Source organism: Piliocolobus tephrosceles, chromosome 9 (genome assembly GCF_002776525.5).
Source record: "Piliocolobus tephrosceles isolate RC106 chromosome 9, ASM277652v3, whole genome shotgun sequence".
Classification (NCBI taxonomy): Eukaryota; Metazoa; Chordata; class Mammalia; order Primates; family Cercopithecidae; genus Piliocolobus; species Piliocolobus tephrosceles.
In genome coordinates, this window is record NC_045442.1 from 67,805,235 (window position 1) to 67,833,207 (window position 27,973).

The following is a 27,973-nucleotide window of genomic DNA, read 5'->3' on the forward strand; positions in this document are numbered from 1 at the left end:
CGAAGCAGGGACTCTGAGGAGGGACTTGGAGATGGGAGGGTGCTGGGCTGGCTCTGGAGGAGACCAGAACAGCTGGGGAGACCAGCCTAGGCCCAGAGAGGTATCCTCCAGCCATGTCAGGGTGTGAGTGACTTAGGGCCCAGCCCACAGAGCTGGCAGCCCACCCCGGCTCTCAGAGCATAACTGGCACCTTTTAGATCCAGTACGTTTCACCCAAGAGAGCAGATACTGGTAGAAAGAAGAGATGTCGCCAAATTATTGCTCCCTGATTCCTCCAGACAGAGATGCCGGAGTACGGGTACACATGGGTTTGTGCACACACGTGTGCCCCTCCCTGACCAGAGTGGGGCTCCCTGAGATATGTGTTGATGCCCCACGGGGGCATCGCCCCTCCTGCTTCTCTCCCCTGCACTGTCCTGTGTGGACCTTGTCCTCCTGCGCTCAAGTACCTTCTTGCTTATTTGAGAAAGAAACACAGCCCACCTCTCCTATAGACCGCATTTCTCCTCCATCACTGCTCCCCCATAAGCTGGATACCACAAACCCCCATATTTGGGAGTGACATCCTCCCGAAGCATCCCAGTAGGCCTCCAGAATCACCAGTGAAGAGGCACCTGCTTTAGCGTCCAACAGAAACTGAAGTGGTTTCTCCTCTGCCCCAGGAGCCCGTGTTCAGAAAGTGCCTTGCCTCTGACTTGAATTCTTCTTGTTCCAATGGGAGCCCCCTTTCCTTATTCTCAGTGGAAGTGTGCGATTTTGGAGTGCCCTCCTTCCTTCCGAAACTCTTTTTAGGCTAAAGCTCTCCACCAATCTTCTGTTCTCTTACCTAGAGGCCTCTTCAGCTGCCACCCTCACCCGCAGCCCTTCCAGACCAGGAAGTCCCACTTAGGAGGGGCCTTGAACCCACTCTCCATCCTTATCTCTGGAGTCCTGAGGTCTGGGCACGGAAAGGTGACCCGACTTTGAATCCTGATTCCACCACTTACAATCTGTGTGACCTTGCACAAGTGGCTTCATTTCTCTGACCTTCCATTTTCCCCATCTGGGAAAAGGAAGCAGGGAGTGAAGGTGTGTCAAAATGCAACCAACGGCAGAGGACGGAGGGGCAGAATCCCAGTAACCCTCTCCCCTACCCCACCCCAGCCCCAGCAGGCAGCAGCCCAGCCTCTGAGCAGCACAGGAGGCTCTGTTACCAGCTCTGATCCACAGAGGCGCCTGCACCTTGTCAGAACTCCATCTGTCAGGAATTTATTACTAATGCATTTTATAACAGGCTCTATAATAAGATATTAAAGACTGTAGCGGCATCTAGCAAGCATTCCATAAATATTAATAACGCCTTTAGAGATGGCACCTACGGTGGAAATGGTAGGGCTTTTTGCCAAAGTTTGGTCAAGGGTACAGCATAAATCTTACAGGGGGTGAAGGGAGCAGGTGCACCCCAAAGGTGAGAGGGTGTGGCATCCTTCTTTTCTCTCTCTCTCCTATCTTCCTTACTCTTGCTGCTTAATGTTTGTACGTCTTTTCCTGTGTTCATAACTTTTCCTCTAGAATGTCTCTTTTTATTTTCCTGTTTCAGTTAGTTCCTTTCTCCCCAAGTTTCCTTTCCTCCCTTTTCTCTTGCAAATTCTCTTTCCTCTTCATTCCATTTTCACTCTGGCCCTCAGTCCTGCCCCTCTTACTGTTCTCACCGCATTTTCCTCTGTGTTTCTGTGCTCTCCCTTCTCCCTGCCCCCCCTCCCTGCCCCCCTTTCTTTACTACTCTCTTCGTCTGGTTCCTCTTTCCTGCCTCTCTGCCCCTCTCCCTCTGGCCTTTTCTCCCTCGCTGCACACGCTCCCTCACCCTGTTCCAGTGAGCACCCGAGCCACCTCTGGAGAGGCCTGGAGTGTAATGTAACTCACACTGCATGTGAGAAGTGAGCTATTTATCATTATTATTAACGAACAAGATCCTTTGCACGGCAGAACTTTCCCAGAGTCTATTCCCTTGTCACCCCAGGAGTAGCAAAAAGATTTATTTGTCTCTGAATTGCACAGGGTGGCCCATTTACAGCAGGTCCATCAGAAGTGATATGGAGCTTAAATGGGAACTGGAAGAGGCGGGACCTGCCCTGCCTGCGACCTGCATGGTGTGGGTCACTTGGTGAGAGAGACAACCTGGCAGGTGCAAGAATTTTGAAGGAGATAATGCCTAGACATGCTCCCTGGCCCCCTGAAGGCATGGGTGTACATTTGGGGAGACTTCCTTTGAAATGGCCCAGAAGCCGTAAGGGAGTAGGTGGGACCAGGCAGGGGGAGTACCATGAAGGAAGGGAGGAGGGAAGCAGGGGTGGGGCAGAGGAGTGGGTCAAGAGGCCTCCCTCAGAAGTAGAAGTGATCATGCCCCATGGGGTCTTTCTTCCAAAGACCACGGCTGCTCCCTTCCAGCAAGAAGGTGGACCCAGGGCCAGTCTCCACAATGGAGGTGTGGGAGCTGCCCTGGAAAGGAGAGACCCAACCCCCAGCTGAAACAGGCCTCTTGGTGCTGCTTCTTACAACTCCAGCCCATGCAGTCCCAACCCCAGACACCAGAGCGACACCTTCCACTCTTTCTCCTTGTCCTCAGATGGCAAAGCCTGGCCCTGCCGAGCATCTCTCTTCAAGGCCTGTCCTGGCTGACTCTGTCAAGTCCATGAGCAAGCCATCCCCTGCCCATCCGGCCACCTCCCCATACACATGCTGATAATTGCCTGCAACCTGGATTTGCACGTTAATAAGAATGTCTGGGGACAGTTAAAATGAAGAGGGAGCCGGCATTTACCCAGGCTCCTTTATTCTTCTCTCCACTGTGACCTCCAGCCTCGTGTGGCAGGCACTGTGCCCTCATTATCAGTCCTGCAGCAGTGACCTGGCACTTTGCTTGCTGTGGGCGCTAAAGAGGTAGAATCCCATCAGCAGAGGGTCTGGGTGAGCCTGGGGTAGAGCCGTGGAAATGAAGAGGCCCTGCCCATGGCTGGGCATGCTCTGGGGGCAGGAGCAAGGAGCTGAGACCCATGCAGGCCAGTGTGAGCAAGTGGGGTGCCCACAGAAAGGACAGCACAGGCAGGTCATAGCACTGCAGCCACAGGCAGGAGACAAAGTCAGTGGGGCCTGGGACGGCCATGGTAGGAGGCTCTTGGAGGCCCTCGTTTCTGTTTTGTCTCCTGCACAGTGTTCTGCTCCGCTCACTGCAAGTCAGTGGCTTCCTCTGACTACCCTTGGCATCCCTGCCACCCTGTAACTGTGGCTTGTGTGTGGCTTTTGGCCTGTCATGGTGCCCACTCCAGCCAGATAACAAAGATCTTTCTTTTCAGATTCTCAGAGAAAATTGATTTCTCAGGCACCACCTGATTGATGTGGCCTGGGTCCAAAGTTACTGGGAAGAAACGAGAGTGCCTAGACCCATCATCTAGAGCAGAGCTGTGGTCATGAGGAGCAGCCGTTCTTGGAAGGAGGGTTGGCGGGGAGGCAGCGGTTGGCATCTCTTTGGGTGAGGTGGACAGAGCACTCTGTATGAGTCAAGACACCCGATTTCCACTCATGGACTCTGCCATGATCCACCTGTGAGGCCTGGAGCAAGGCACGCCCCCATCTGGGCTCATTTTCACATCTGTAGTCCATCCTAGGAAATGGAGAGGCTGGACTGGATGACCCCAAGGTTCCTTCCAGCTCCTGTATTCCAGCCATCCAGGGTGGTGTATGGTCAGGACTGGCTTCCTTGTTTAGGAGCCTCCCAGGCCCCCAGGTGCCCCTCTCACCCCTGCCTCAGATCCCACCCCTCCCCTCACAGGCTCTCAAGCCCATTGTGGAGGGTCTCCTGGGGCTCTTCCATCCTCACCTTGTCTTCAGCAGCCAGGATCCAATCAGCAGAGATGTTCTCTTTCTGAATTTTAAGGTGCCCATTTGTCCCAAGTTCATGGTGAAGACATTCATTGACTGTTTACACTATCTATAATACTTCCCCCTTTATGTGGGGTTCATCTCACCCTGCCTATAATGGTATTTTATTACTATAGTAATAAGCGCAATGACCATTTATTGAGTATTGCTCAATGTTGCTGTGTATCTGGCCCAGGGAGACTCTTTTTTTCACACTTTATCTCATATAATTCTTTTGTTTGTTTGTTTGAGACAGAGTCTTGCTCTGTCACCCAGGCTGGAGTGCAGTGGCATGATCCTGGCTCACTGCACCCTCCGCCTCCTGGGTTCAAGCCATTCTGCTGCCTCAGCCTCCCCAGTGGCTGGGATTACAGGCACGCACCACCATACCCAGCTAATTTTTGTATTTTTAGTAGAGACAGGGTTTCACCATGTTGGCCAGCCTAGTCTCGAACTCCTGGGTAGGAGCTGCTAAGAGCTCCATTTTACAGATGAGGAAACTGAGGCCAAAAAGAGTTCTAACAGCATATGTCTGCAATCTCCCAGGGGAAAGGTCCAGGCTCAAAGTTAGGGAGTCTAACCCAGAATTCATGCTCTGAGCCACCAGGTGTCACTCCCTGTAGCCTAAACCCAGATGCACCTGGCCCCATAAAGCATCTGCTTGTGTTGAGTCTGCAGATCTGTGTGCACGTCTTTGCATTTTCCATGGAACAGCAGCTGGGTGCTCGGAGAAGCCCCCAGCGTATGTGCTGATGAGTGCCCCTCCTTCCCCCCATCTACTTCTCTGATAGAACGTGGTGCCCAGGACCTGAAATGCAGGAAGTCAGCATTCTTTTCTCTCCAATAGTTTGTCCCTTCTAAGTATATGAATGGCTCCTTGCCAGGCCCATTTAAAACCTTCTCTAAGTTATGCAGAAATTAAATGGGTTTTCACCGCAGGGCATGAAACATAATCCAAGAAGGTCAGATGTGGAGACCATCACTTCTTTTTCCCCTTTTCCACCATTTCCTGAATCTTGCTTTTAAATCCTCTGATCAGATGCAGAAGGATCAGAGAGGCTTCCCCAAGGACCATGCGGTATGGACAGTCAAATGTCCTCGCCTCCCCGAGGCAGGGAGCTGGACAGCTGACATCTCACGGGAGCCGTCCCTCTCCTGTGGGCGCCAGCTTCATACAGAGTGGTTTAAGTAGACTGGCCGAGTGCTCTGAAGTGAGGGCTGGCTGTTTTGGTTGTTGTTGTTGTTATTGTTGTTGTTGTTAAATATTTGGTAGAATTCACCAGTGAAGCTGTTGAGTCCTGTGCTTTTCTTCGTTGGAAGATTTTTTATTACCAAATCAAATAAACATAAAAGCATAATGTTGAATTAAAAAGCAAGTTTCAGAGTGATCTATTGTATATGAAAACCATCTATTTACAAATACCCATGAAACAGTATCTTATATTATTCATGGCTAGATATAGATACATATGAAGTATAAAAACAGACTTTCACACAAGGGGCTGGCAGCTCTGAAATCAGAATGTGGTCATCCTTTCTTGTGGCAGGAACCGTGGGCCCCCATGAAGTGTTTCATTCTGGATTCATGGGACTGGCTCTGGCACTTACGTGTGATCTAAAGAGAGAGAGGGCAGGACAGAGAACTGTGGGTTAGCTGAGAACCTCAGATCCTCAAGTGGAAGGAGAGATGGAAATAAGGGATGCTAAGGTACCCAGGGCTTAGCAACAGGGGAAAGTTCTACCCCTAGGGCTGAAGGGAAGAGAGGAAAATAGTGTTATCAGAGCCCACTGAGAGTTGGGGCTGGGGAGGAGGGCCTGCTGGGGTAGAGCTGGAGAGGGTAGAGGAAGTAAGACCCCGAACTCTTTCTCTTCCTGCTCTGGGAGCTCCTACCAGAACTTCCCATTGGCAGAACCCGACTGGAAGCCAGCCAGCAAGAGAGCCTGGAGATGCAATCCACTGAGGGCCCGGGGATTGGGGAAAGGCAAAACTGGGTGGATCACGGGGCCAGGGGGTTGGGTAGACAGGGAATGCCCTGGATGGTACTGTTCATATCAGTGCTTCTTGATACCTCCCTGCCCCACCCTTGAAGGTGCCCTTGTCTGTGCCCCTCTAGGTTTCCAGAAATTAAAATCGCAGCTACTGTCTTCTCAGCACTTATGTGCTGGAGTGTTTACACTCATGAGCTTGTGTATTCTTCATACTAACCTTATGAGATAAGATTAGCTTCAGTGTACAGTGAAGGGCTTAAGGATCAGAGAGATTATGTAATTAACCCAAAGACACACAGCGAGGCTGGGATTCCAACAAATGGTCTGTCCATCCCTGAAACTCTATGTCTGCTTTGCCCCCTTGCAGACTTGATTCTGTTTTGGAGGGAATGAGCATCTTCCAAGCAGCTGAATTAGGATGGGCAAACCTAGCAAAGGAAAAGCACATTCAGATGTCCAGAGGTGTGAGGGAGCCTGCCGGGTTCAAGAAGTACAAATAGCTCCATTCCCCTAGGAAATAAAATGTGAAGGGGGAAACCAGGATGGACCACAAGGACCTGTGCTCTATGCAAAGGGCACTGGGGAGTCACGGATGGTGAGGAGGAGAGGGGTGTCCTGCATCTGCCTCCTGTCCCAAGTGGACAGAGTGGTTGGAACAGGCAGGACGTGAGCCTGCCCATTCAGGTTGACACTTGTCTGCTGATGGGGGCAAATCCACAAACCCAGGAAGAACCTTCAGCAGCCCCATGGCATTGTTCTCCGCAGGCCCTTTCCAGCCTGACCCGGGACCCTGGAAAGAGCACCCTTATATTAAGTGCATGGTCTGTCTGTGAAGGGCTGCCAGGAGGGAGGCTTGAGGTTGGTCCCCAAAAAGGAAGCCTGCAGCTTGGGCAGCCAAGGGGCATTTGACAGAGGAAGCGAAACCACCAAGAAACAGGTTTGGGGACCATAAGACCCCTCATCCAGAACTCCAGGATAAGCAAATCATCTTTGGAACTGGTGCTGTTTACAGCCACCAGGAGGCCATCAAAAAATGAAGAAGAAGGAAAAAAAAAAAAAAAGATACTGCATTTTAAATTTTTGGGTCCCTCCTAGAATGAAAATGACAAGGCCTTGGGTCTGGTTGGCTGAGGGATGTAGAGAATGGGCTTTGGGGGACTCAGCTCTGATGGCACAGCTGCTCCGCGCCGGCTCACCCTTGTACTTGCTTTGCTCTCACCCACAGAATACACCAGTGGGGACGCCCATCTTCATCGTGAATGCCACAGATCCCGACTTGGGGGCAGGGGGCAGCGTCCTCTACTCCTTCCAGCCCCCCTCCCAATTCTTCGCCATTGACAGTGCCCGTGGTATCGTCACAGTGATCCGGGAGCTGGACTACGAGACCACACAGGCCTACCAGCTCACGGTCAACGCCACGGTGAGTCTCCACGCTGGGGCCCCAGCAGTTCCAGCTGCCTCTTCCCACCCTGGAAGATAGCAATGGGGCATTCCAATGGGACACTGACCCAGTGGCACACACTCGAGGATCTATAATAACAATAGTGGTGACAGTCATGATAGAAATGAAGCTGGCATTGCTGAGGCTTCGTGCTGTGTCACTGGCACCGTGCTGAGCACTTAAAGGGACTTTAAACCTCAAGCATCTCTATGTCATAAGTATTGTTAAGATGCCCATTTTGCAGATGAGAAAACTGAGGCACAGGAGCAATTCAGTGACTTTCGATGGTCACCCAGGAGCCTGACTCGAGAGCCTGCTCGGGTAACCTCCTTGAGACATTCTTAGTGCAGGGCGCCTCTTGCTCTCTGAGACACAGGACAGAGGTGTTCACCCAGCTGTGTCCTGACACCATCCAGCATGCAGAGTGTAGAGAGGTTCAGGCATCCTGGCTCTACTCCACAGAGTGGTGTCATTCCACAGCATTCCTCTGTGCCACACACATTGCTGGCCCCCGGGAATTCCAAGATGAGTGAGTCAAGGGCAGAAGGCAGGAGAGGGTAATTATCCCATCTGATGGCTGACTCTGTTGAGAGTCACACAGCCTATGAGTAGTGGGGGAGCAAGAACCCAAGCCCGGGTTGTCCACCTCTCAGTCCAGGGCCCTGACCACCGTGCCCCATGGCTAGACATCTCCAGGTCTCAAGAACATTGCAGCATGCCCTTTGTGCCAGCTGTTTGGGAGAGCCTGGGGAATAGGCAAGCCACACTCTAAATAGGGTCCTCCCCCTACCTGTCCCCTCTCCCTGCTCCCAGCTGCTACTTCGGGGCGTAGCTGGAGCCATCAGCTGGCAGCAGGGCCATAAGCTGGCCTGTTGTCCCTTAGATTCTGTTGACAAAGCTTGTGCCAAGAGCAAAAAAACATGGGAATCCCTCTCACCCCTCCAGGTCCCATCTGCCTGACACACAGCATCCACTCCTGACCCATATAGCTGTCGAGGGGGCTGCCGGCAGTGCTGGGGGCTCTCCGTGGCAGGTCACAGGCTGCAGATCCAAGGCTCTGGATCTGGACCAGGTTGAGAATCCAGTTTTGAAAGATGGGGTGCCCCAAGTCTTGGCCAAGATGCAGAGAAAGGCCTCAAGAGCTAGGAAATGCAAACTTCTTGTTTGTCTCTGGCCCAGTGGCTGTGAGGGAGGTCACTGCAGGCGACACTCACATTCTTTTCTTCTCCCCTGGTTAAGTGTTAGTTACCTGGGAGGAGCTGTGTGCTACTGTTTATAAAACTGACTTCAGGAGTCAAGAGGACGTGTAAGCCCAGGATTTGCTTTTTGTGCGCATTCGCCTGCACCTTGCACACAGCCCGGCACCCACACATGCAGTGCCCCTCCACCAAACTGTTTGCACACACCAGGGTCCGGAAACGCGCAGATGCTTGCCCGCTGTCGGATAATTTCCATCCACCATAAAAAAGGCTTTGGACCATGGGGAATAGACCAGAGCTGGGCACAGGCAAGAATGTGGGTGGCGGGGTCTATCCAGAGGCCTGGGCTCAAGCTGGGATGATGAATACGGTTAAATTGCTGTTACTCTCCCAGAAATCATGCTTGGAAGCAGCAGAACGGGAGGGGCCCTAGAAGTCCCTCTCTAGATGGCTTCCCCCTTGCTTCTGGAGGAGCTGACACCAAGTCCTTCTCGGGGCCGGCGCTGGGCCCTTGGCTGCTGAGCACTTCCCCAAGGAAGGAGATTCTCGTGCCTGGCATTACAGGCAACAGTGTGAGTTCCCAGCCACCGCTGAGCGGGTACCAGGATGGAGAAATTGAGGCATCCTCTGGGAACAAGCTGCTGACAGCCATGGGCCCCAGAGTCACAGCTGAGAGCCTGGCAGGATCCCTCCCCTTTCCCCACCACAGAGTCCAGAGTGGGCTGGGCAGGGGCATTTGTGGCATGAGCAGGACTGCAGCCACAGGTATGGGACAGAGAGGGCCTGTGCCAGGCTAGACAAAAGCCAGCTGCCTGAAAAAACCTGGTTATGGCAAATCAGAGCCGCTGGCATCCCCTGTCCAAGAGGTCGGGGGACTTGTTTTGAGCCTCTCCACTCTAGTCCTGGGTGCCTGGTGATCATTCAGGTCCCTGGCTGGGAGCTCTCCCCATGGGCAGTGCCCAAGCCTGCGGTGCGGGCTCCAGTCCTGGAGCCTGGGAGGTTGCCCCCCGAGAGCCTCTCTGCTCACCTCCTGCTTCCAGACCTTCCCCTCCCTTGCAGTACCCACTCCCATCCCTGAAGGCCCCTCACCCTCTCCTTGGCTGTCCCTGAGGATTCCTAAAGACAACCAGCCCTCCCTTCTCCTAGGCACTGCAGCTCCATCTCTACAGGCCTGGAGCAGGTACCAGGCTTCTTGGAACACCAGGAATGCCTTGCATCATTCAAGTCACCCCAGACAAACCAAGGGAGATCTAACCTGGGGACAGTCGCTCCTCAAATCTTAACTCAGAGAATGTTCCAGCCTGAGGGACCTTAGAAGTCATTCACTTGAGCCCCTTCATCTCAGAGAAAAGGACATAAGATTCTCAGAGGGAAAAACAACTCATTTGAGGTTACTCAGCAAATTAAGAGACCGAACTGGTATTAGAGCTCTAAGTCAAAACTGTTAGTGGCAAATTTTTATGTGAAAGGATCTGAGTTTGAGTTCTGGCTACACACTTGGAAGTTGTATGACTGTAGGCAAGTTACTCAACCTTTCTGAGTCTTTGTTAACTCATCTGAATAATGGGCCCATTGTAACTACAGATTCGAGTGAAGTGCCTGGTAGAGTGGCTGCCACCTCATCTGTGCAAAGCACTGCAGTTACTGTTACTGCTGGCTATTGTTATTCAGTTGCAGCAGGCTACTTAAACAGTAGGAGATAGGTTTGGGGTTTTCTTTCTTGCCAAGCATTAAAAAAATTTCTTTTGAGATGGGGGTCTCGCTGTGTTGTCCAGGCTGGAGTGCAGTGGCTATTCATAGGTGCAATCTTGGTGCACAACAGCCTCAAACTCCTGGGCTCAAGTGATTGCCCCACCTTAGCCTCCTGAGCAGCTGGGACTACAGATGCACTGGCGAGGTTTTATACAATGAAATTCCCAGCTGACGGTTTAAATATTGCTCGCCTGGCTACAGGGGGATGGCCTATGTGACCTCTCAGGATTCTTTCTTGGAGTCCCCCAAATGTCACAGACCCTGGAGCTCCCCCTGCTGGTTAGACTGGGAAAAGTCCTTAACCCGTAAAACCCCAGCCCAAAGCAAGGGACTCATGAATGCAGGAACGCAGGTGCCAGAGTAATCCCCTCTGTGGCCTTTCTTCCGAGGAGTCCCCATCCTTGTTAGTCCACTGCTGCCCTAGGATGAGTGGGGGCAGGAAGTGGGCACAGAGAGGGGTGGCGGCCCCCGGCTGAACTCAGCAAAGGAGCTGAAGGTGTCACCATATCTACTCCAAGCTGGTCATCCCACCACCCGATGTCCAAGGAAGTCAGGCCTGGGCTGCTAGGCGCTGGAGGTCTAGCTGTACCCCAGCCCTGCTTTGTAACACTGGATAAGCTTTCTTCCTCTGGACCTTGGGGATGCTGTTTGTGTTTTCCTGTGCAGTTCAGAAATCACCGCGGGTTCTTAGAGTTCTTAAGCTTTCTTTAAGCCCTTCCCTGCTGGAGTGCAAGAGCATGGGTGTGTGTGTGTGCGCGTGTGTTTGCACATACGTGCTGCACAGTGCAGGTCTGTGTGTGTGTGTACCTATGTGTGTGAGTGTCCCCACCATCACTCAGCCTAAGGCTGTGTGTTCTCTCTGCTCTCTAAGGATCAAGATAAGACCAGGCCTCTGTCCACCCTGGCCAACTTGGCCATCATCATCACAGACGTCCAGGACATGGACCCCATCTTCATCAACCTGCCTTACAGCACCAACATCTACGAGCATTCTCCTCCGGTAAGACTCCTGGCCCTGGGGGACTTCCTTCTGAGCTCCTGTTAGGGATGAGCCCTGTAGTGGGCCGGGCTCCTCCTTGGCTCCTCCACAGTCCCTGTGCGTGGCAGTGATGGGTGTCCTGGCACAGTGGAACCCCAGCCACTCTTCACACCATGCCCATCTCCTCACCCTCTCACTCTACCCCAGGGGCTCCTTGTGGCAAAGAACAAAGGCTTCCAGGGCAAGTAACGGGGAGCCATTCAGACAGACTTATGTGCAGGGGTGGGGATCCCATGCAAAATCCAGCCTGGGCCGGAGAATGGATCTAGACTCAGTCTGGCTCCACAGAACATCAGTGTAGCTCAGCCGTGTCCCTGCCGTGTCAGTCTGTCCCTCTCTGCTGATGAGCACTGCCAGAGATGGTGGCAGCTGCCCTTCTTCAAGGGCCCTCTTGGCTCCAGCTCTTGATCGGCTACCCATGGGTGTCTTAGAGGACAAAACATGCCTTGGCCCACCTGCAAGGCTGTGGGTGGGGCAGCTTTGCTCAGCTGTGGGCCAGATGGGCAACGGCAGCCATCTCTAGTCTCATAACCACTCGTGCGTCTGTGCAAACTTGGATGCAACACCGGCTCTGGGTGGAAAAATTAGAAAAAGCTACCTCCCCTAGGCAGTCACAATCCCTGGTCATCAGCTTAGGGAACAGCATTTGGCGAAGGATAAATGAGCCCCTTCTTTTGAGGGAACTCAGTGTGCTTAGAGGAAGGACTCGCCGGGCGCGGTGGCTCAAGCCTGTAATCCCAGCACTTTGGGAGGCCGAGATGGGCGGATCACAAGGTCAGGAGTTCGAGACCATCCCGGCTAACACGGTGAAACCCCGTCTCTACTAAAAATACAAAAAACTAGCCGGGCGAGGTGGCGGGCGCCTGTAGTCCCAGCAACTCGGGAGGCTGAGGCAGGAGAATGGCGTGAACCCAGGAGGCGGAGCTTGCAGTGAGCTGAGATCCGGCCTCTGCACTCCAGCCTGGGCGACAGAGCAAGACTCCGTCTCAAAAAAAAAAAAGAGGAAGGACTCAGCTTTGGGAGCAAAGTGGGGCACCCACCTGAGGCTCGTGGGTGTTCAGGGCCCCACCTGCACCTCTGCACAGGCTCACAGAATTGAGTGTGACAGGTGAGCTTCCCTTGACTGGGGTGCAGGCTGTGCTCCTGGGCCTGACCCCTCATTTAGAGACCAGGGCTGCCCTGATCACTGGCCTCCCTTCAGAGCACGAGGCCCCAGTCTCCTGCTGTGTGGGGCTGGCATTTGGCCGCTTCCTTCTTGGGGCAGGTGTGGAGGGAGGCTCCAAGAAGCAGGATCCTTTCCAGCCTGCTACTGTTGAATGTTTGAAGCTGCTTTGACAGTAGAGGGGGACAGATCAATGCCCCTAATTCCCCAGCCTTCTCTTTCTTAGCATTCTGTGGGCAGTGGGAGCCCCAGCTTTTGAGACTGAAGGCCGACTCTTCTCAGTGCAGCCCAGCCCATTTCCCATGACTTTCTTAGCCCCCTTTCTCTCTGCCCCTAGCCCAACTTTGCCAGGCCAATACCTTTACAGCATCAGGTCAGCCCTGGCGTGCTATTTTCAGATGAGGCAGGGTCCACAATCTGCCCATGGCCCCTGGTCATCTCCTGAGTGCTCAGCACTCTTGAACAACTTGCCCCACCTCTGCTCCCCTGAAGGACTGGAAGCATGCAGTCGGGCAGGGACAGGGTCTGCTGTGGGCATAGCACACAGTGTGTGCTCAGGAGGTGGTTATGGAATGGACAAGTGAACAGGCACCCTCACCTTGGGCAGACCAACATACTCACCCTCCTGCACCCTCTCTGCCCCTGTGCCTGCTCTTGTCACCAGCCCAAAGTCCACCCACCCATTCTACCTTTCTTATAATTTTTCCCCTGGTTTCTTCCCTACCTGTCCCAGAGACAGCAATTCCTCTCCCTCAACCCTGGTAGAATTAACTCTCTCTATGCTGCATGATTTTCCACTTAATTATAGTCTTGCCTGTAATGTTACCTATATATGTGGGCTACTTCTGAGCCCCCAGTAATCAAGGTACTTGCGTCTCTGGAACATGATCTCAGCCTTCCTTTGGGTCTCCAGGGCATCATGCCCAGGGCTAAGTGCAGGGAAGATGCCCAAGGCCAACTAGATTGAAGTACAGGAGATGGTGGTGGCCGGGCTGGCAGAGGAGCTCAGAGGAGTCCCACACTGCCGTACTCACTTTGGCTGAATCACACAGCCTCCTGACCACCTCCTCATTGGGAAAGGGGGATAATTGTGCCTGCAGTGGTGCCTCCCTCGCCTTAGAGTTTTAATGGTTGGAGATAATGCACATAAAACACATAGCAAGTGCTGCCAATTAGCAGACATTAAACTACGCTGGGCAGTGACCTGGTCAGTCAATTACAGTAGCCAGGTTGGGTTGGGGCTCCCAGCTTCGGCTTCCTTTCAGAGTCGTAATAGTTGGCAAGATGTATGTTCCTCGTGTGAGTGTCCCCTGAGACCCCTAAGTTGTCTTTTTCTAGTTTCGTTTTTAGTATTTTGTGCAATGCTCAGTGTGCATGTTTTTACTTCAGACCTGCAGATTTCGGAGCTCTCCATCCATTCAGTCTGCACTTCATCCTTTTATGCACCCATCAAACATTGATGAGGCTGTCCCATGTGCAGGCCGCATGCTAAGCCATGCCCTCTGCTGTCCAGGTGATCCCACAGGCTCCTGCTGGGGCAACCCCCTCAGTCTCAGCAAACCAGATCCTTGCCCTCCTTAACTCCCGGTCTCCTGACGCTCCATTTCTTGGCGTATGCTATGATTCTCCTCTCTCAGGGACAGGGATCTTGATATCTCTTTGCCTCACCAGTATTGCTCCTTTGTCTCCACAAGGGCACTAAGGTCCATGCCCAGGGATCTGCTAGACCCCCAGTCTGGGTGGTGCAGGCTTGAACCCCGTAGCTTGGCTTATGGCTGGGCTAGGGGAGCCAGAAAAGGCAGTGCATTGAGGGTTTCAGACCCTCCAGCCTTGCCCGGCTCCGCTGGTGCCCACAGAATCCGCCTCTGTGTCCACACACCTCTGCCCTTCCTCTGGTCTCCACACTTGAGGAGTTCTCGAGTTCCCTCGCCTTTTGCAGAGCCCCTGTCCTGCAGGCTGATTCCCCTGCACTCCCAGCCTGATCCTTCCCGGCTGCTAATTGGTTTCTGTGCCTTGATCTGGGCCCTCCATGTCCCTTTACAGTGTAGAACCCTGATTTAATGCAGCAATTCCCCGGCCGGGCCCAGGCTGAGATGCACCCTGGTCTGCTCTGCTCCCAGGCCAGAGGAACCTAGTACCCCCATTCCCAGCCTTGCCTCTGCTGCCCCAGGGCCCCAACTGGACCTTTCCCCATTCTCCCCAACTCCCCCTCTTTATCTGTGGCTTGCAGCATGTATGCCTCCCCCTATCAGCGTATCGGGCTAGCGTGCCTCATCTAAAGTGTATATATTACCTAATAAAATCCTTCTTATTTGGGATTATTGCATCAGATTTTAATTTCCTCACTCGAGCAGCAGCATGTCGGCCTGCCCGTCAGTGAAGGGCCGATAGAAGGTGAAAAGAGCGGATAAACTGCACAAATTACTGCCAGCCGATGCCTATCAGCCCTTCGACTGGAATTGACTGGAATTAAGGACTGAGAAATAGGATTTGCTACCTCAGAATCTGCTGTGGCAGCTCCCGTCGGAAGTCCCTTTCAGCCCCCACCAGCCTGCCCCCTCCAAGGACGCCTCCTATTCCCGAAGCAAGCTGCACATTCACCTTTCAAGTCCTTAATCCCGTCATGGGAATGGGGTAGGGGCGTCCCGGCTGAGCTTGCTGAGAAGGAGGAGGACACGGACCCCTGAGGCCATGCACAGCCCAGCTGGGCTCCTGTGTCCACAGTTTTCCTGACAAGGGCATCTTTGGAAGGGGACAAGCCACAGAGGGAAGAGACACACTCCCTTCTGGAGAAGTCCAGCTTGTCTCAACTGTGTCCCCACTGCCCGGGCCTCAGAGGCTGGGGCTGCCTCTCACACCTCACCCACATCTCAGCTTGGCACACCCACTGGGTGCAGAGCCCTGAGCCCTTGCCTCCTCCAGAGAGCAATGGGGTCCCCCGGGCCCACCCCACGTGGCCCTCCATTCCCCAGTCACCCCCACCGCTTTCCCCTCCCCACTGCACCTTGTGACCCTCAGCAAATCCCTGAGCACTCTGAGCTTCAGTTTGCTCACACGTACCCCCGTGTGAGGAAAGAGAGAGAGGGGGAACCTTGCTGGGTGCCCCACACAGTGGCACATTGTAGGCACTCCACTCATGCCAGTTCTGCCCTGGAGGCTGCTAGCTGTCCTCACAATGCACAGAAAGCCCCTTGCCGCTAAGTAGAGATGATTAATGTGGGGTGTTGAGGAGTCTGAATTTGCTGAAATTCTTTGGAAAAACCCACGTGGATGTGCATTTTCTGGGAAGAGGCCCCTGAGTTGTCCTCAGATGCATACAGCAATTCTAGGCCCAAATAAATAGTAACAGTCACGTTTATAGCATTTGCCGTACATCAGGTGCTGTTCTGAGTGCTTCACGTTTATCGGCTGCGGAGGGGTGGGGATTGTGATTTTTACCCATTTTATAGATGGGGAAAACAAGGCAACAAGAGGTTACAGGTAACTTACTCAAAGGATTCGAGCGCACGCAGTCTGGCAGCAGAGTCAAACCCTTAACCAGCTTGTGGTGCTTGTCCGCTCCTCCATCACAAACAGCTGGGCCCCCGCAGGCCTGCACGCTGTAGCCTCTCTCTCAGGAGGCTTTCTACTCCCTGAAACGTGGATTCCTGTGAAGGGCAGATGCCCTTGGCAGGTTGCACCCTGGTACACACCGCAGCTGGACTGGCTCCCTGGAGAAGCACAGCAGGCAGCGTGCCCTTGGGAGCGGGGCCGGCTCTGGGCCGAGCACAGCCGCACTTCTCCATCCCCTGTCTTTGGAAATAAGTTTCAGTATATTGAAAATACAATCACTGAGTCTCTGAAACAAGAGCTGTGGGCTCCCAGGAGCCCCCATTCCTCCCTGTTAATTCCTTCTCATAACATTTCCAGTCTTTCTGGCTGCACTTGTATTAAAAGCTCAGGGTTTTATTAAAAGTGGATTTATTTACCCAAAAAGAGATGAAACCCCAAACTTTGCCAGGAGCCTGTCAGACCTTGCTTCGTGGAAGCTCGGGTACGACTCTTGTGGGAAGAGTCCCCATTGTCCTCCTGTCCTGGAGAACCAGCTGCCCTCCACAGAGCCCTGCCCGCCCAGGAGGCCTCTGGGCAGCCCCATGCAGGAGCCTAGCACGGGCTCTGAGGACTGAGGGCACTTTGGTCGCCAGGTCTCCTCTACACAGGCCTACGCCAGCCCCCTCGTGCCTCCTCCTGAGGATCGCTGTCCCAGGCCTGGCCTAGCCCTGCCCTGCATGTGTGCCTGGGACGTGCAGTTGCCCCTGAGTACTGCTTAGTGACTCTCTGGGGTGGTGCTCCGGTGGGCCTCAGGCCTAGTTATCCTAGCAGGCCAGGAGAGCGTGGAGCAACTGCTGTGAAGGGATACCAGTGCCTGGGGAGGGTGAGGTAGGGGGGTGCCCCTGCTGTGTCATGGCAGCAAGATTGGGTGGAGTTAAAGGAGGAGCAGCTTGTCCCACAAGAGCACAGGGTGTGCCTGTCAGGGAACAAGCCTCTGCACAGGTGAGGGGGGCGGGGGTGCAGCGCAGGGTTCAGCCTCCTGCTGATAAACAGTGAGTGTAGAGAAGTGGCCCAGGCCACAAGAGCCCTCATTAGCCATGCAGATGCCAGAGTTGACATTTCCCTGGGGATGGGGACAGGCTTGTCTTGCTCTCTATCACCCAAGGGAACACTGTGGCCTGGAGCCAGAGCCTCAGGCAAGCAAGGTGGGCAGGCGTGGCAGGCACTGGCCATGGTGCGATAGGACCTGGGGAGCCAGGTAAAGGCTGCCCTGGGCAAGGGGTGACTCAGCAAGTGGTGGCGGTGACTTTAAACCCTGTTTAAGGGCTCTGTGAAGGTTTAAACAAACTCTTGTTTGTTCATTTGTTTATTCAGTCAATCAACCAACCCATTAATTGATATTTGAATGTGCCAGCTGTGTACCAGGATCTCTTCCTAGGACAGTCTTATGCCTCCAAGCACTTGCCTGAGCTCTGCCTTCTACCCAGAGCACCTTCCTCTTCCTGTTCTCTCCCTGGCAAACTCCTACTCCTGCTTCATGACCCATGTTGCCATCTGTACATCTGTACAGCAGTTTGCCAGTTCCTCCAGGTGGACTTCTCCCCTTTTTGGTACATACACATGGCTGCATCTGAGCCACATGTGTATTCACACTCCTCATACGTGTATAGCAGCTGTCTGCTCAGATATCCTTGACTTCATGCCGTAGGCTGTGCTCCCCAAGAACACATTCCCCTGGCTCCCCATCCTATTAGTTCCAGCTCCTGACCCCTTCTCCACCAGTGCTGCAGCAAGAATGAATAGGGGTGTGGGCAGAGCCATTCCAAGCAGGAATTGCCAGGCACAGCACTGTGTGGGCCATGGTTCCTAGGGCCATGGCAGCCTCCAGAGTTGCCATGGTTATCCCCCGAGATACATGCTTTCACGATTTATGCTTTCATCCCTAAGGTAATTGATCCATCATGTTCTCCTTTATTCAGACCCCAGTGAAAACAAGGTCCCAGGCTTTTTGTTGTTATTCTTATTAAGGTGGGGGGAAAGTGAGGCCAGAGAGGTGCAGCAACCTCCCTAAGGTCACACAGCAATGTGATGGGTGGTTGAGCTAGAGACCAGATCTCTTGTCTCTTCGCTGGATGCTCCTCATCGGTTCTTCTTCCATGGTGGTCCATCTGAACAAGGGATACGTGAAGGGGAAAGGGGAATGATAGCATCGGTAAGGTTGGGCCTCCCCATGGACCATAGGGCATTTGCCTGGGAACTGCAGTGTGCCCAGGGCAGCTGAGGCCTGAACCCTTGGCACCTACTTCCTGGGTTGCCCTTGCAGCCAGGATCAGCCTGGGGAGGGAAGCTGTGGGTGCCATGACAGCTGCAAAGAAAGACAGCAGCCAGGGGACCCAAACTCAAGTCCCTCCTCTCTTCTGCCAGGGCACGACGGTGCGCATCATCACCGCCATAGACCAGGATAAAGGACGTCCCCGGGGCATTGGCTACACCATTGTTTCAGGTAAGGCAGAGGCTGCCCCTCTCACCTCTCACCCCTCTATCCTCCACCCAAGGAGAGCCAGTAGGTGTCTCAGGCTCTGAGGGCTAAGGAGAGGTCTGTGGGCATGTGGGACAGGGTAGGAGACCTGCCTACAGGGACAGTCCTCGCCAAAGGGCCAGGAAGGGGACCGAGTGAAGGCAGTAGGGACGGGGAGAAGAGATGCTGGGAAGCCAACAGAGGCTAAAATGTCTGAGGGCTACTTGGCTGGCACTGGGGGCGGTGGGAGCGTGTGCTGCTGTCCAAGGTCTGAAACACTTGGGCACTTTGGGGCTCTGGGCCTGGGACTTGGGTGACTCCCATCTAACCTCCTCCAGCACTCTGGGTTTGTCTTTTTCTTTTCGTATTTGATGAAAAGGTGGCAGTTCTAACATCATTTTAGAACAAACGGAGCTGCAACTACAGCTGATTTCATGTTCTTTTCACATTTCCAACCCTTAGGAATTCATGTCACATCTGGAATGTTGCAGGGGGGAACATCGGCCCCCTTGCCACCAGATGCCTTGGTTGAGCAGAATAGTGACTGATGGCAGAGATGGTTCTGGGTGACAGGATCCCTGACCCATGCCCCACCCAAAGACTGACAAATGGCGGCTCTGTTCAGCTCTCCCAGGGCTGGTTGGTTTTAGAGCAAGGATGCCTTGAGGATGCGGCGAGAAACTGCTCGCCCACAGACTCTGGCTCTGCCCACCCCCCATACATGCCACTCTCCACCTCCCTGCCCAGCCCACGAGTCGGTGAAGGGTCAGCCTGGTATATCTGGGCAGGCCAGGCTGATGGCCGAGAGGATGTCTGGCCAGTTTCCACCCACTGCCTGTCCCTACCATACTCCCACACCCCCAGAACCAGGACTGGCATTGCTGGAGTAGCATCCTGCCCCTGAAGCTCAGAGGACAGCAAGGCATAGTGATCAAGAACATGGAGGAGGAGGGAGTCTACTGTGCCCTGTCATTTTGGGTGGGTCCCTATCCCTCAGTTTGCCTGTACTTCCACAAAATGGGAGCAGTAAGAGTACCTACCTCGAGGTGACATAAGAGTCAGATGATTTAACATATAAAGGGCTTAGTTAATGCATGTAAAGTACTGCATAAGTGTTAGCTATGGTTATTACTAGAGCTAGCAGCTAATGCTACCTTGGGAAGCTAGGGGTTAACTAGTAGGAGGGAGATGTCTCATGTCCTTGGCAATGCAGGAAACCAGGGGTGTCCACCTGGGACCTGCAGCTGCTGACATGACTATTGTGTTGTCTCTAAGCCCAGTGTACTCCAGGACCCAGAGCCACTCCCAGCCCAGCGCAGGTGGTGACCGGCAGCAGGAGCATGGATTTGGGCCTCTGCACCACCCCCTCCCCCCATTTCATCATTCTGGTGTCCAGCACAGGACCTGGTTAGCATAAACCCTGATACGGACTTGCAAAACGAGTGAATGTCACTCTAGGGGAGTGAGTTTTCAAACTCCAGCATGCCCAAGAATCTCCTGGGGCTTCTACCCAAAATACAAAGTCCTTGGGCCCCACGGAGATTCTCCTGGAGGTCTGGGATGGGTCCAAGAATGGTCCTTTCTCACAGCACCCCAGGCAGTTCAGGTTCAGGCAGTCCTCAGACGGGGATGTGAGGAAGCCAGGCCCAGGAAGGAAACTGTTCTGCAGGAAGACAGGACCCGCTTGGGAATCGAGGCCCTTTCTAGGTGGGCAGAGGAGAAGAGGAGGCCTGTCTTGGTGCTGATCTTCTTCATGAATTTTGCAAATTGAGACACAGCGTAAGAGCCTCCCAGTGACCAGGGGCTTGTGCTGGAGAACTGAGGGAACACCGGTGAGCCCTGGGTGATGGAGTTGGCGAGCCAGGACAGGGCGGCAGCAGGAAGGGAGTGCTCGGCTGGGCGGGGGCATGTCTCTCATGTGCTGACAGCCTCTGGGCTGGTTTCAGATATACCCCAGCCTGGATGGAGGTGGAGAGCAGAGAGCCAGGACTTGGTTCAAGGTCATGCTTAGAGTGGGAACTTCTGCAGAGACTCTGTGAGCCCATCCTCCAGGGCGCTGGTCCATTCCAGGTTCATGCTGAGTGCCAGGCTGCCAGTCCAGACCCTTGGGTCCTCTCCAGTCTTCAAATAAACCCTGATGGCTCCAGCCAGAACCATCTCTCTGCTCTCTCCCTCTGGGGAAGGAGGCTGGAGGGCTGAGCTGCTGAGTCTTTGGTGTCTGGGCTGGACTCTGGAGCTTGCCGTCTGGGCACGACCGCCTGAAACATCTCCAGGGGCAAAATCTCCTGGGACAGGCTCCCAAGTACAAATAACAGAGTGACAAGGGAGACCCAGGACTTGAAACCACAGGGAAGGGATGTGTGTGGAGGTGAGGTCAGGAGGCAGAAACTTCTGGAAGGCCTGAGGCATTCAGCATAGCTTTATAGGATTCCCACTGCCAGCACAGATGTGTCTTAAGGGCTTTTAGAAAGGATGACAAATGGGTTACTTCTCACATGCCAGTTTTGATTGATTGGTAATGACTGCCTGCAGAGGATCATGGAACCAAACAGGCTCATGAGTGCAGTATTCAATTGGCAGAGTCTGCTATGGATGTGGCAAGGGAGAGGGCCACTGTGTGACAAATATTTGCCATCCTTAGTATGTTACCACTTGAGCGACACTTGCTGGGTGGCCTTAGATCTTCCTCTACCTATTTTGTGGGTGTTTGTCACCACCTTGCGTCGCCCAAACCCCTGTTGGGTAATGAGCAGCTCGAGCAAAGGTCAGTCCTTCTCTTTCTTCCCTACCCATCCTGACTGGCTCAATGGGGCTGCCCCTATCCACCATTCCTGCCCCCTTCTCCCTGGCCCTGGGCTGGCACAGTCTCCCTGAGAGCCATCCTCAGCATGAACCTAAAGCAGGTTGATGGGCAGGAGGGCACTGTCCCCAGGAGAGCAGGTGGACAGCGGGCTAGGATTTTGGCCTCATCTCTACTTCCTTCCACCAGTGTAGACACGGCTGAAAAGAACATTGTCTGCCGAGGGTCTGTCTCACACACCTGCCTCTCTGGTAACATTTGGTCGCAGCCCTCTCCTGGGTGGCCTGGCCAGTGCCTATTTATTGGGAAGCAGGCAGAAGGGATGGTTCATGTCACCCTGAGGGTATCTTCACAGCTGACTGCCCCAAGCTTGCCCTGAGTGCCCAGAAGGGGCCTGCCCCAGCCCTAGCAGCTCAGGAACCATTTTCCTTTGAAAGAAAGAACTAAGGGCTTTGTAGTGCGTGGGCAGAGCCAAGTGGAGAGTCCTGAGTGTGGTGATGTGGGTGACTCAAGTCTCTGGGGCACCCCCAGAAGCCTGGGCTGGTGGTGGCTCTGTCTGCAGTGGGTGAGGCCTGTCTGCCCCACGTGGCTGGAGACAGGCCTGAGCCCACACCGGATCCATGGCCCACAGTTAACCTGCCCAGTCCCCTGGGGCCCTGTCCCCTCCAGGCTGTTTATCAGCCCTGCAGCTGTAGGGATTTATGTCTGCACACCAGTGCTTTCTCCATTACTAATGACCCCTCTGTTTTGCCAAGAACAAAGAGGCCTTCAGCGCTAAGTTATGGCTCCATTGCCATCAATTTGTTCTCAGCTCCTCGTGGCCAAACTGAGACTGAGGAATGACAAGTTCTTTCCCATAGATGACCTGGCATGGGCCCCATCTTCTCCCTCAGCCTGTACCTGCCCTGCCACCCACAAGTGGCATCATTTTCTTGGGGCCTGACAGAAACAGAGTTCTGCAGGCTCCCGTCCCCAAAGGACAGCCCAGCCTGTGGTCTCAACAGACACCCCCTCTGGCCTCATCCTTCCTCTGCCAGACAGACACAGACCTCCTTCAAGGGGCAGTTGCACTCGCCACCCCCCCCACCAACAGAGCACTGAACTTGGAGTCAGAAGTTGTGGGTTCGAGCCCCAGCTGTGCCACCTGCCAGCAATGTATCTGAGCAAGGGGTTCGACCTCTCGACCTCGTGGTCCTCACCCACGGAACTGGGTTAATAATCCCCACATGGGTGAGAGAGTGCTGGAGAGACTCTAAAGGGCCAAAAATATTAAGGATTTTTTTTTTTTTTTTTTTTTTTGAGACGGAGTCTCGCTCTGTCTCCCAGGCTGGAGTGCAGTGGCGCGATCTCCACTCACTGCAAGCTCTGTCGCCTCCTAGGTTCACCCCATTCTCCTGCCTCAGCCTCCCGAGAAGCTGGGACTACAGTAGCCTGCCACTATGCCCGGCTAATTTTTTTTGTATTTTAGTAGAGACGGGGTTTCACCGTGTTCGCCAGGATGATCTCGATCTCCTGACCTTGTGATCTGCCCGCCTTGGCCTCCCAAAGTGCTGGGATTACAGGCGTGAGCCACCGCGCCTGGCCTAAGGATTATTAATTGTCGAGGAACAAGCAGGACCCTGGAGTCCTTGGGACTCATTCATTCATTTCCTCCTTTATTTGTTTGAGCACAGGGTAGTGGTTGAGAGTACAGGCTCTGGAGCCGTTGTCCATGGTGGTGACTTCTAGCTGTGCCAGCCAATGCATTTGCCCATGAGCCCATGTAGCTACTAGGCACTTGAAATGTGGCTAGTCTGAATTGAGATATGCTGTCGACAAAACACAGAGGATTTTGAAGACCTAGTGTGCAAAAACAGGTGATAAAATATCTCACTGGTAATGTTTTATATTGATGACATGTTGAAATGATAATATTTTGGATATACTGGGTGAAATACAACATATTATTAAAATTAATGTCACCTATTTCTTTTTTGTGACTACTAGAGAATTTAAAATCACCCATGTGCCCATATTCCAGTTCTCTTGGCGGCTCTGTTCTAGAGTTAGGTGGCCTTGGCTTAGCTTCTGCCACTGACCAGCTGCATAACCTTCTAAACATCCATTTTCCAATCTGTAAAATGGAGATGATAACAGTCCCTGCCTCACAGGCCTGTGGGGGTTTAGTGAGCTGAGCCGAGTCAGCACACAGAAGAGCACCTGATCTCGTAGCTAAGGCACTGAGCAGAGTGGACTCTTCATTCCCACCCACAGTTGACTGAGGGCTTTCTCTGGGCCAGGAGCTATGCTAATGTCCTGAGAGGTGGTGGAGACCAGGGCACCATCTTCGCCCTGGGAACCTGCGGTTTGGTCAGGAGACAGACCTATGCAGAGGCAGCTTTGTTACCCGGGTGGAACTCTGGGTAGAGGAGGCACAAGATATGCTGATGTTGACATGGAGTGATGGCTCCCTGGGGGCCTGTTAGACTGTTTTATCTACTTCTGTGTGTGTTAAAAAATATCCATGATAAGAAGAGAGAAAGGATCCTTGGGAGGGGGTGCCTCAGCCACTCAGCACAGGCTGGAGAGACTCCATGAGGAGAGATCACAGAAGCCAGGCACTGCAGAAGGAGTAAGAATTCGCCGGAAAGAGGGGCGGACAGGCAGAAAGAACAGCGTGTACAGAGACTCTGCAGTAGGAGAGGAGCCACATTCATGCATCTGCAGTAGCTCAGCGTGACTAGGCGCAGCACACAAGGGAGGCGGTGGCAGGGGGGTGGGGTAGTCGGGTGCTGAGGCTGCAGAGGGAGGCCAGGCTGGCCATGCAGCATGTGGGGTGCCCGGCTCAGGAGAATGCCAGCATGTGGGGTGCCCGGCTCCTGAGAGCAGCAAGGGGCCACCTGGGGAGTCTTGGGGGGTGGGGTGCATGGTCAGGAGTGCTTTTGGGCAGCTCATTGTGGTCAAGGTGGAGCAGACAGGTTGGGGGACAGCAGCTAGGAGCAAGTAGGGAAGAGGTTGGGGTGTCCAGCTGAGAGTTGCAGCCCCGACTGCCCGGCCACAGGCCACATTGGGGGACAGAGCCAGACAGAGGCCAGGGGCACGTGGAGGCCTTGGAGGAGGTGCTGACGGGACAAGTGCCGTGGGTGAGGGCAGAGTTCTATCCTCTTTTCATGCTGAAAAGGCCTAATCTCTTCTTGCTTCCCACATCCATTTCCCCATCTGCTGTTGTCCACAGCTCAGGACCATCCCCTAGAGTGAGGGGAGGAGAACCCTGTTTATTGGGTACCTGCCATGTACCAGGCACAGCCTGGACACAAGTTATCCCTCAAAACAGTCTATGAGAGAGATGTAGACAAGGAAAACAAGGCTCAGAGAGTTTACATATATTGGCCAATAGTCACAGCTACTAAGAGGCAGAGCAGGGATTTGAACCCAAGTCCCTCAGGTTCCAGAACCTCCCTGTTTCCATGACAACCCACTAGTTCTCAAAGTGTGGTCCCCAGAGCAGCAACATCAGCATCATCTGGGAATTGTTAGAAATGCAAGGTTTTGCATCCTCACTAAACCTAAAGACTCAGAAACTCTGGGTGCACCCAGGCAACACTGATGCTGCTGGCCTGGGGACCACACTTTGAGAAGCTCTGGTCTAAAAGAGTGTGTGTTCTCAATGGCGGCAAAATTTTGTACTGGCAAAGATCTTACTCTTTTAATGTATAAAGCAGATTTCTATTATATCCGTGGTGTTGACATTTCATGTCAGGGGAGGAAAGCAATTACGTAAAAATGTCTAAAGTGGGCCGGGCGCGGTGGCTCAAGCCTGTAATCCCAGCACTTTGGGAGGCCGAGACGGGCGGATCATGAGGTCAGGAGATCGAGACCATCCTGGCTAACACGGTGAAACCCCGTCTCTACTAAAAAAAAAAAATGCAAAAAACTAGCCGGGCAAGGTGGCGGGCGCCTGTAGTCCCAGCTACTCGAGAGGCTGAGGCAGGAGAATGGCATAAACCCGGGAGGCAGAGCTTGCAGTGAGCCGAGATCTGGCCACTGCACTCCAGCCTGGGCAACAGAGCGAGACTCTGTCTCAAAAAAAAAAAAAAAAATGTCTAAAGTGGCTCCTGGGGCAAGGGGTTGAGTGGGGTGGGTGACGATGAAGAGAAGGTTGAGAAACACAGGGCTAGAATCAAGGGTAAGCGAGAAGTATCAGGCTGAAACCCCTCACTTTCAACTTGAAAGGCAGTGGCCTCACTTCCAGTCACACTGGGGTACTATGTTAGTGAAGGACAGAGCCTTCCCTTGCTTGTCTCTGAATTTTATTTTAATGCTACCAGTGAGGAGGTACATTGAGTGCTTTAAAATACATTGAAATACATGAAAATACATTGATTGCTTTGAAGGGAAGTCTGTGTGTGTGTGTGTGTGTGTGTGTGTGTGTACACAGGGAGAATAATCAGATACAGTCAAACTTGCATAAGCTCACACCCCCCACATATGCCAATAACTGAATTGGGCCCCTGGCCACGGCCTGGTGGGGGACAGCTATCATAGGAGACCATTGTGCGACACACTTCAAAGCCCTTGTGATTAAGCTGCTTGGCATTTTCTGCCCCTGAGAAGTAAAAACTCAGGAAAAGCAGAATTGCTTTGGAACTCTGAATCGCACATCACAGCTCCTGGCTTGGGGTAGCACAATGGGTACCTGGAAGCCCCAAACATCTCGGGGCATCTTGGGGAATGGCTCACCTGGCTGGAGCCAGTGGTCACCAGGAAGGAGTCCAGGGCAGATAAAAGAGGGGTGGCAGGGCAGTTGCTAGAAGATGTAGAAAGCAACAAGAAGTAGGTTCTTGAGTGCGGCTGGGGTGGGGGAAGTGAACATGGGGTCACTGAGAGATTCATCTCACACAGTTCTGGGTGGATTGGAGCAGGAAGCGCTGGAATGAGGGCGATCTGCTAACAGGCTGTGACTCTAATGTATCCTTGCTGAGGGGAGATCTGGGGGTCATTGTGGAGATGTACAAGAGCCGAGTCAGCAGGCTCTGGTGATGTACTGAAAATAGATGATGCAGGAAAAGGAGGAGACAAATAAACTACTAACGTCTGAGTCTAGGTTTCTCGGGTCATGGTGGTGGCCTAGGCAGAAAGGGACATATTCATAAGAAAAGCCTGTTAACATCTGTGAATGCCACCCTAGACCCACATGTACCAAAACACCCCATTCTTCACCCATGGCAGACATCACTAATTGATCCCAGCACAAGGATGGGCCTCCAAGCCTTTCTTACCTGCCTTCTTGCAGCCACCAGCAATTGAGAAGCATTCTCTCTCAAGCTGGAACAAACCTACTGTCCAAAGTATAGGTTTAGCCCATTTGCATCCTGTAGCTCTCTTCTTTCAAGAATATCTAGGGACAGAGCCTCTGGAGGGTTTTTAATTTAATTATACAAACACACTGGCCTATTATTTACAGTTCTCTCCCATCGTCATGCCGAAACAGCAACAATGTATCACACCAACACTCACTTTCTCCTGATGAGCCACAGGAAAGTCTACACTTCTTCCTTCCCCCTGATCTTTCTCCCTCTTCTCTCCAGGGTGCGCTTCCTGCCACCCCGCCTCTCCTGGTGCTCTCATGAACCCGCCTTTTTGATCAACCAGTCTTTACAGCCGTGCTCATGATTCCCTGTTCTTCCTGTCTCCTTTAATGAGGTCCTGTATGCTCTTTGTCAGTAACAGTGGCTTGCCCCTTGCTTCCTTCCCATAAATAACACTGCTGGGTGGACTTTTAAGAGGTTTCACTGCAGCACAGTGAAACTCTCCCTTTCTGCGTCTCGTCTTCCCCATACCCTCCTCATGGGCAGGAGTCTGTCTCTGTCCCTTGCTCGGAACATAGAGTGCTGTGGAAACACTCTCAAGGCTTCCCCCTTCTGCTAGACCTGAGTCCACTTCCCCAGCTGGGCAAAGTATGGACTGCATGGGCCCTTTTTATTAGTCCACGCAGCTTAGGGAACCGTGTCTCTGAGCCAGAGCCATGGCTGAGGCAGCTCTGTGGGGTTGGGGGGTTCTTGCTCATGGTTGGAGGTTGTTTGGGTGGGGGATTCTGGTTCCCCCATGTCAACGGGAACTTGTCTTTTTTTCTTTTTTGGTTCTTTTTGGCTTTTTCCTCAATCTTTAAGATAACTGCTTTTTATTGACTTTCAAGAGCTTTGAGATCTTTGGAGGAATATGAAATTAGCCACCATTTAGTTTGCATTCTCTTTCTCTTTTAACTTGGTCCACCTCTGGTACACAGAACTGATTTAAATGTAATTCTTGGCTCACGATTAACACTGGTCCATGTGTAGCTCTCTTTTGTTTCATGCTTAGCCTTAATAATATTGTGGATGCCTGTGAAACTCACCAGCCCACCTAGAGCAAGACCATCACCCATGCCTTACCTCGCCTTACCCACACCTTATTCACACCTTATCCACACCTTATCCTCACCTTACCCTCACCTTACTCTCACCTTACCCACACCTTACCCTCACCTTGCCCACACCTTACCCTCACCTTGCCCACACCTTACCCTCACCTTACCCACACCTTACCCTCACCTTCCCCTCACCTTCCCACACCTTACCCTCACCTTACCCTCACCTTACCCACACCTTACCCTCACCTTGCCCACAC

General features: G+C 53.1%; 1 protein-coding gene across 1 annotated transcript in view; it reads left to right on the forward strand.

Moving 5' to 3' along the window:
* The window catches only part of LOC111537881 (cadherin-23-like), a 252,292-nt gene that overhangs the window by 163,210 nt on the left and 61,109 nt on the right, over positions 1–27,973 (forward strand). The window contains exons 7-9 of the mRNA XM_023205000.2: positions 7,112–7,306; positions 11,150–11,278; positions 18,435–18,513. Coding sequence (XP_023060768.1) covers positions 7,112–7,306; positions 11,150–11,278; positions 18,435–18,513 — 403 coding nt within the window. The remainder of the gene's footprint in view (positions 1–7,111; positions 7,307–11,149; positions 11,279–18,434; positions 18,514–27,973) is intronic.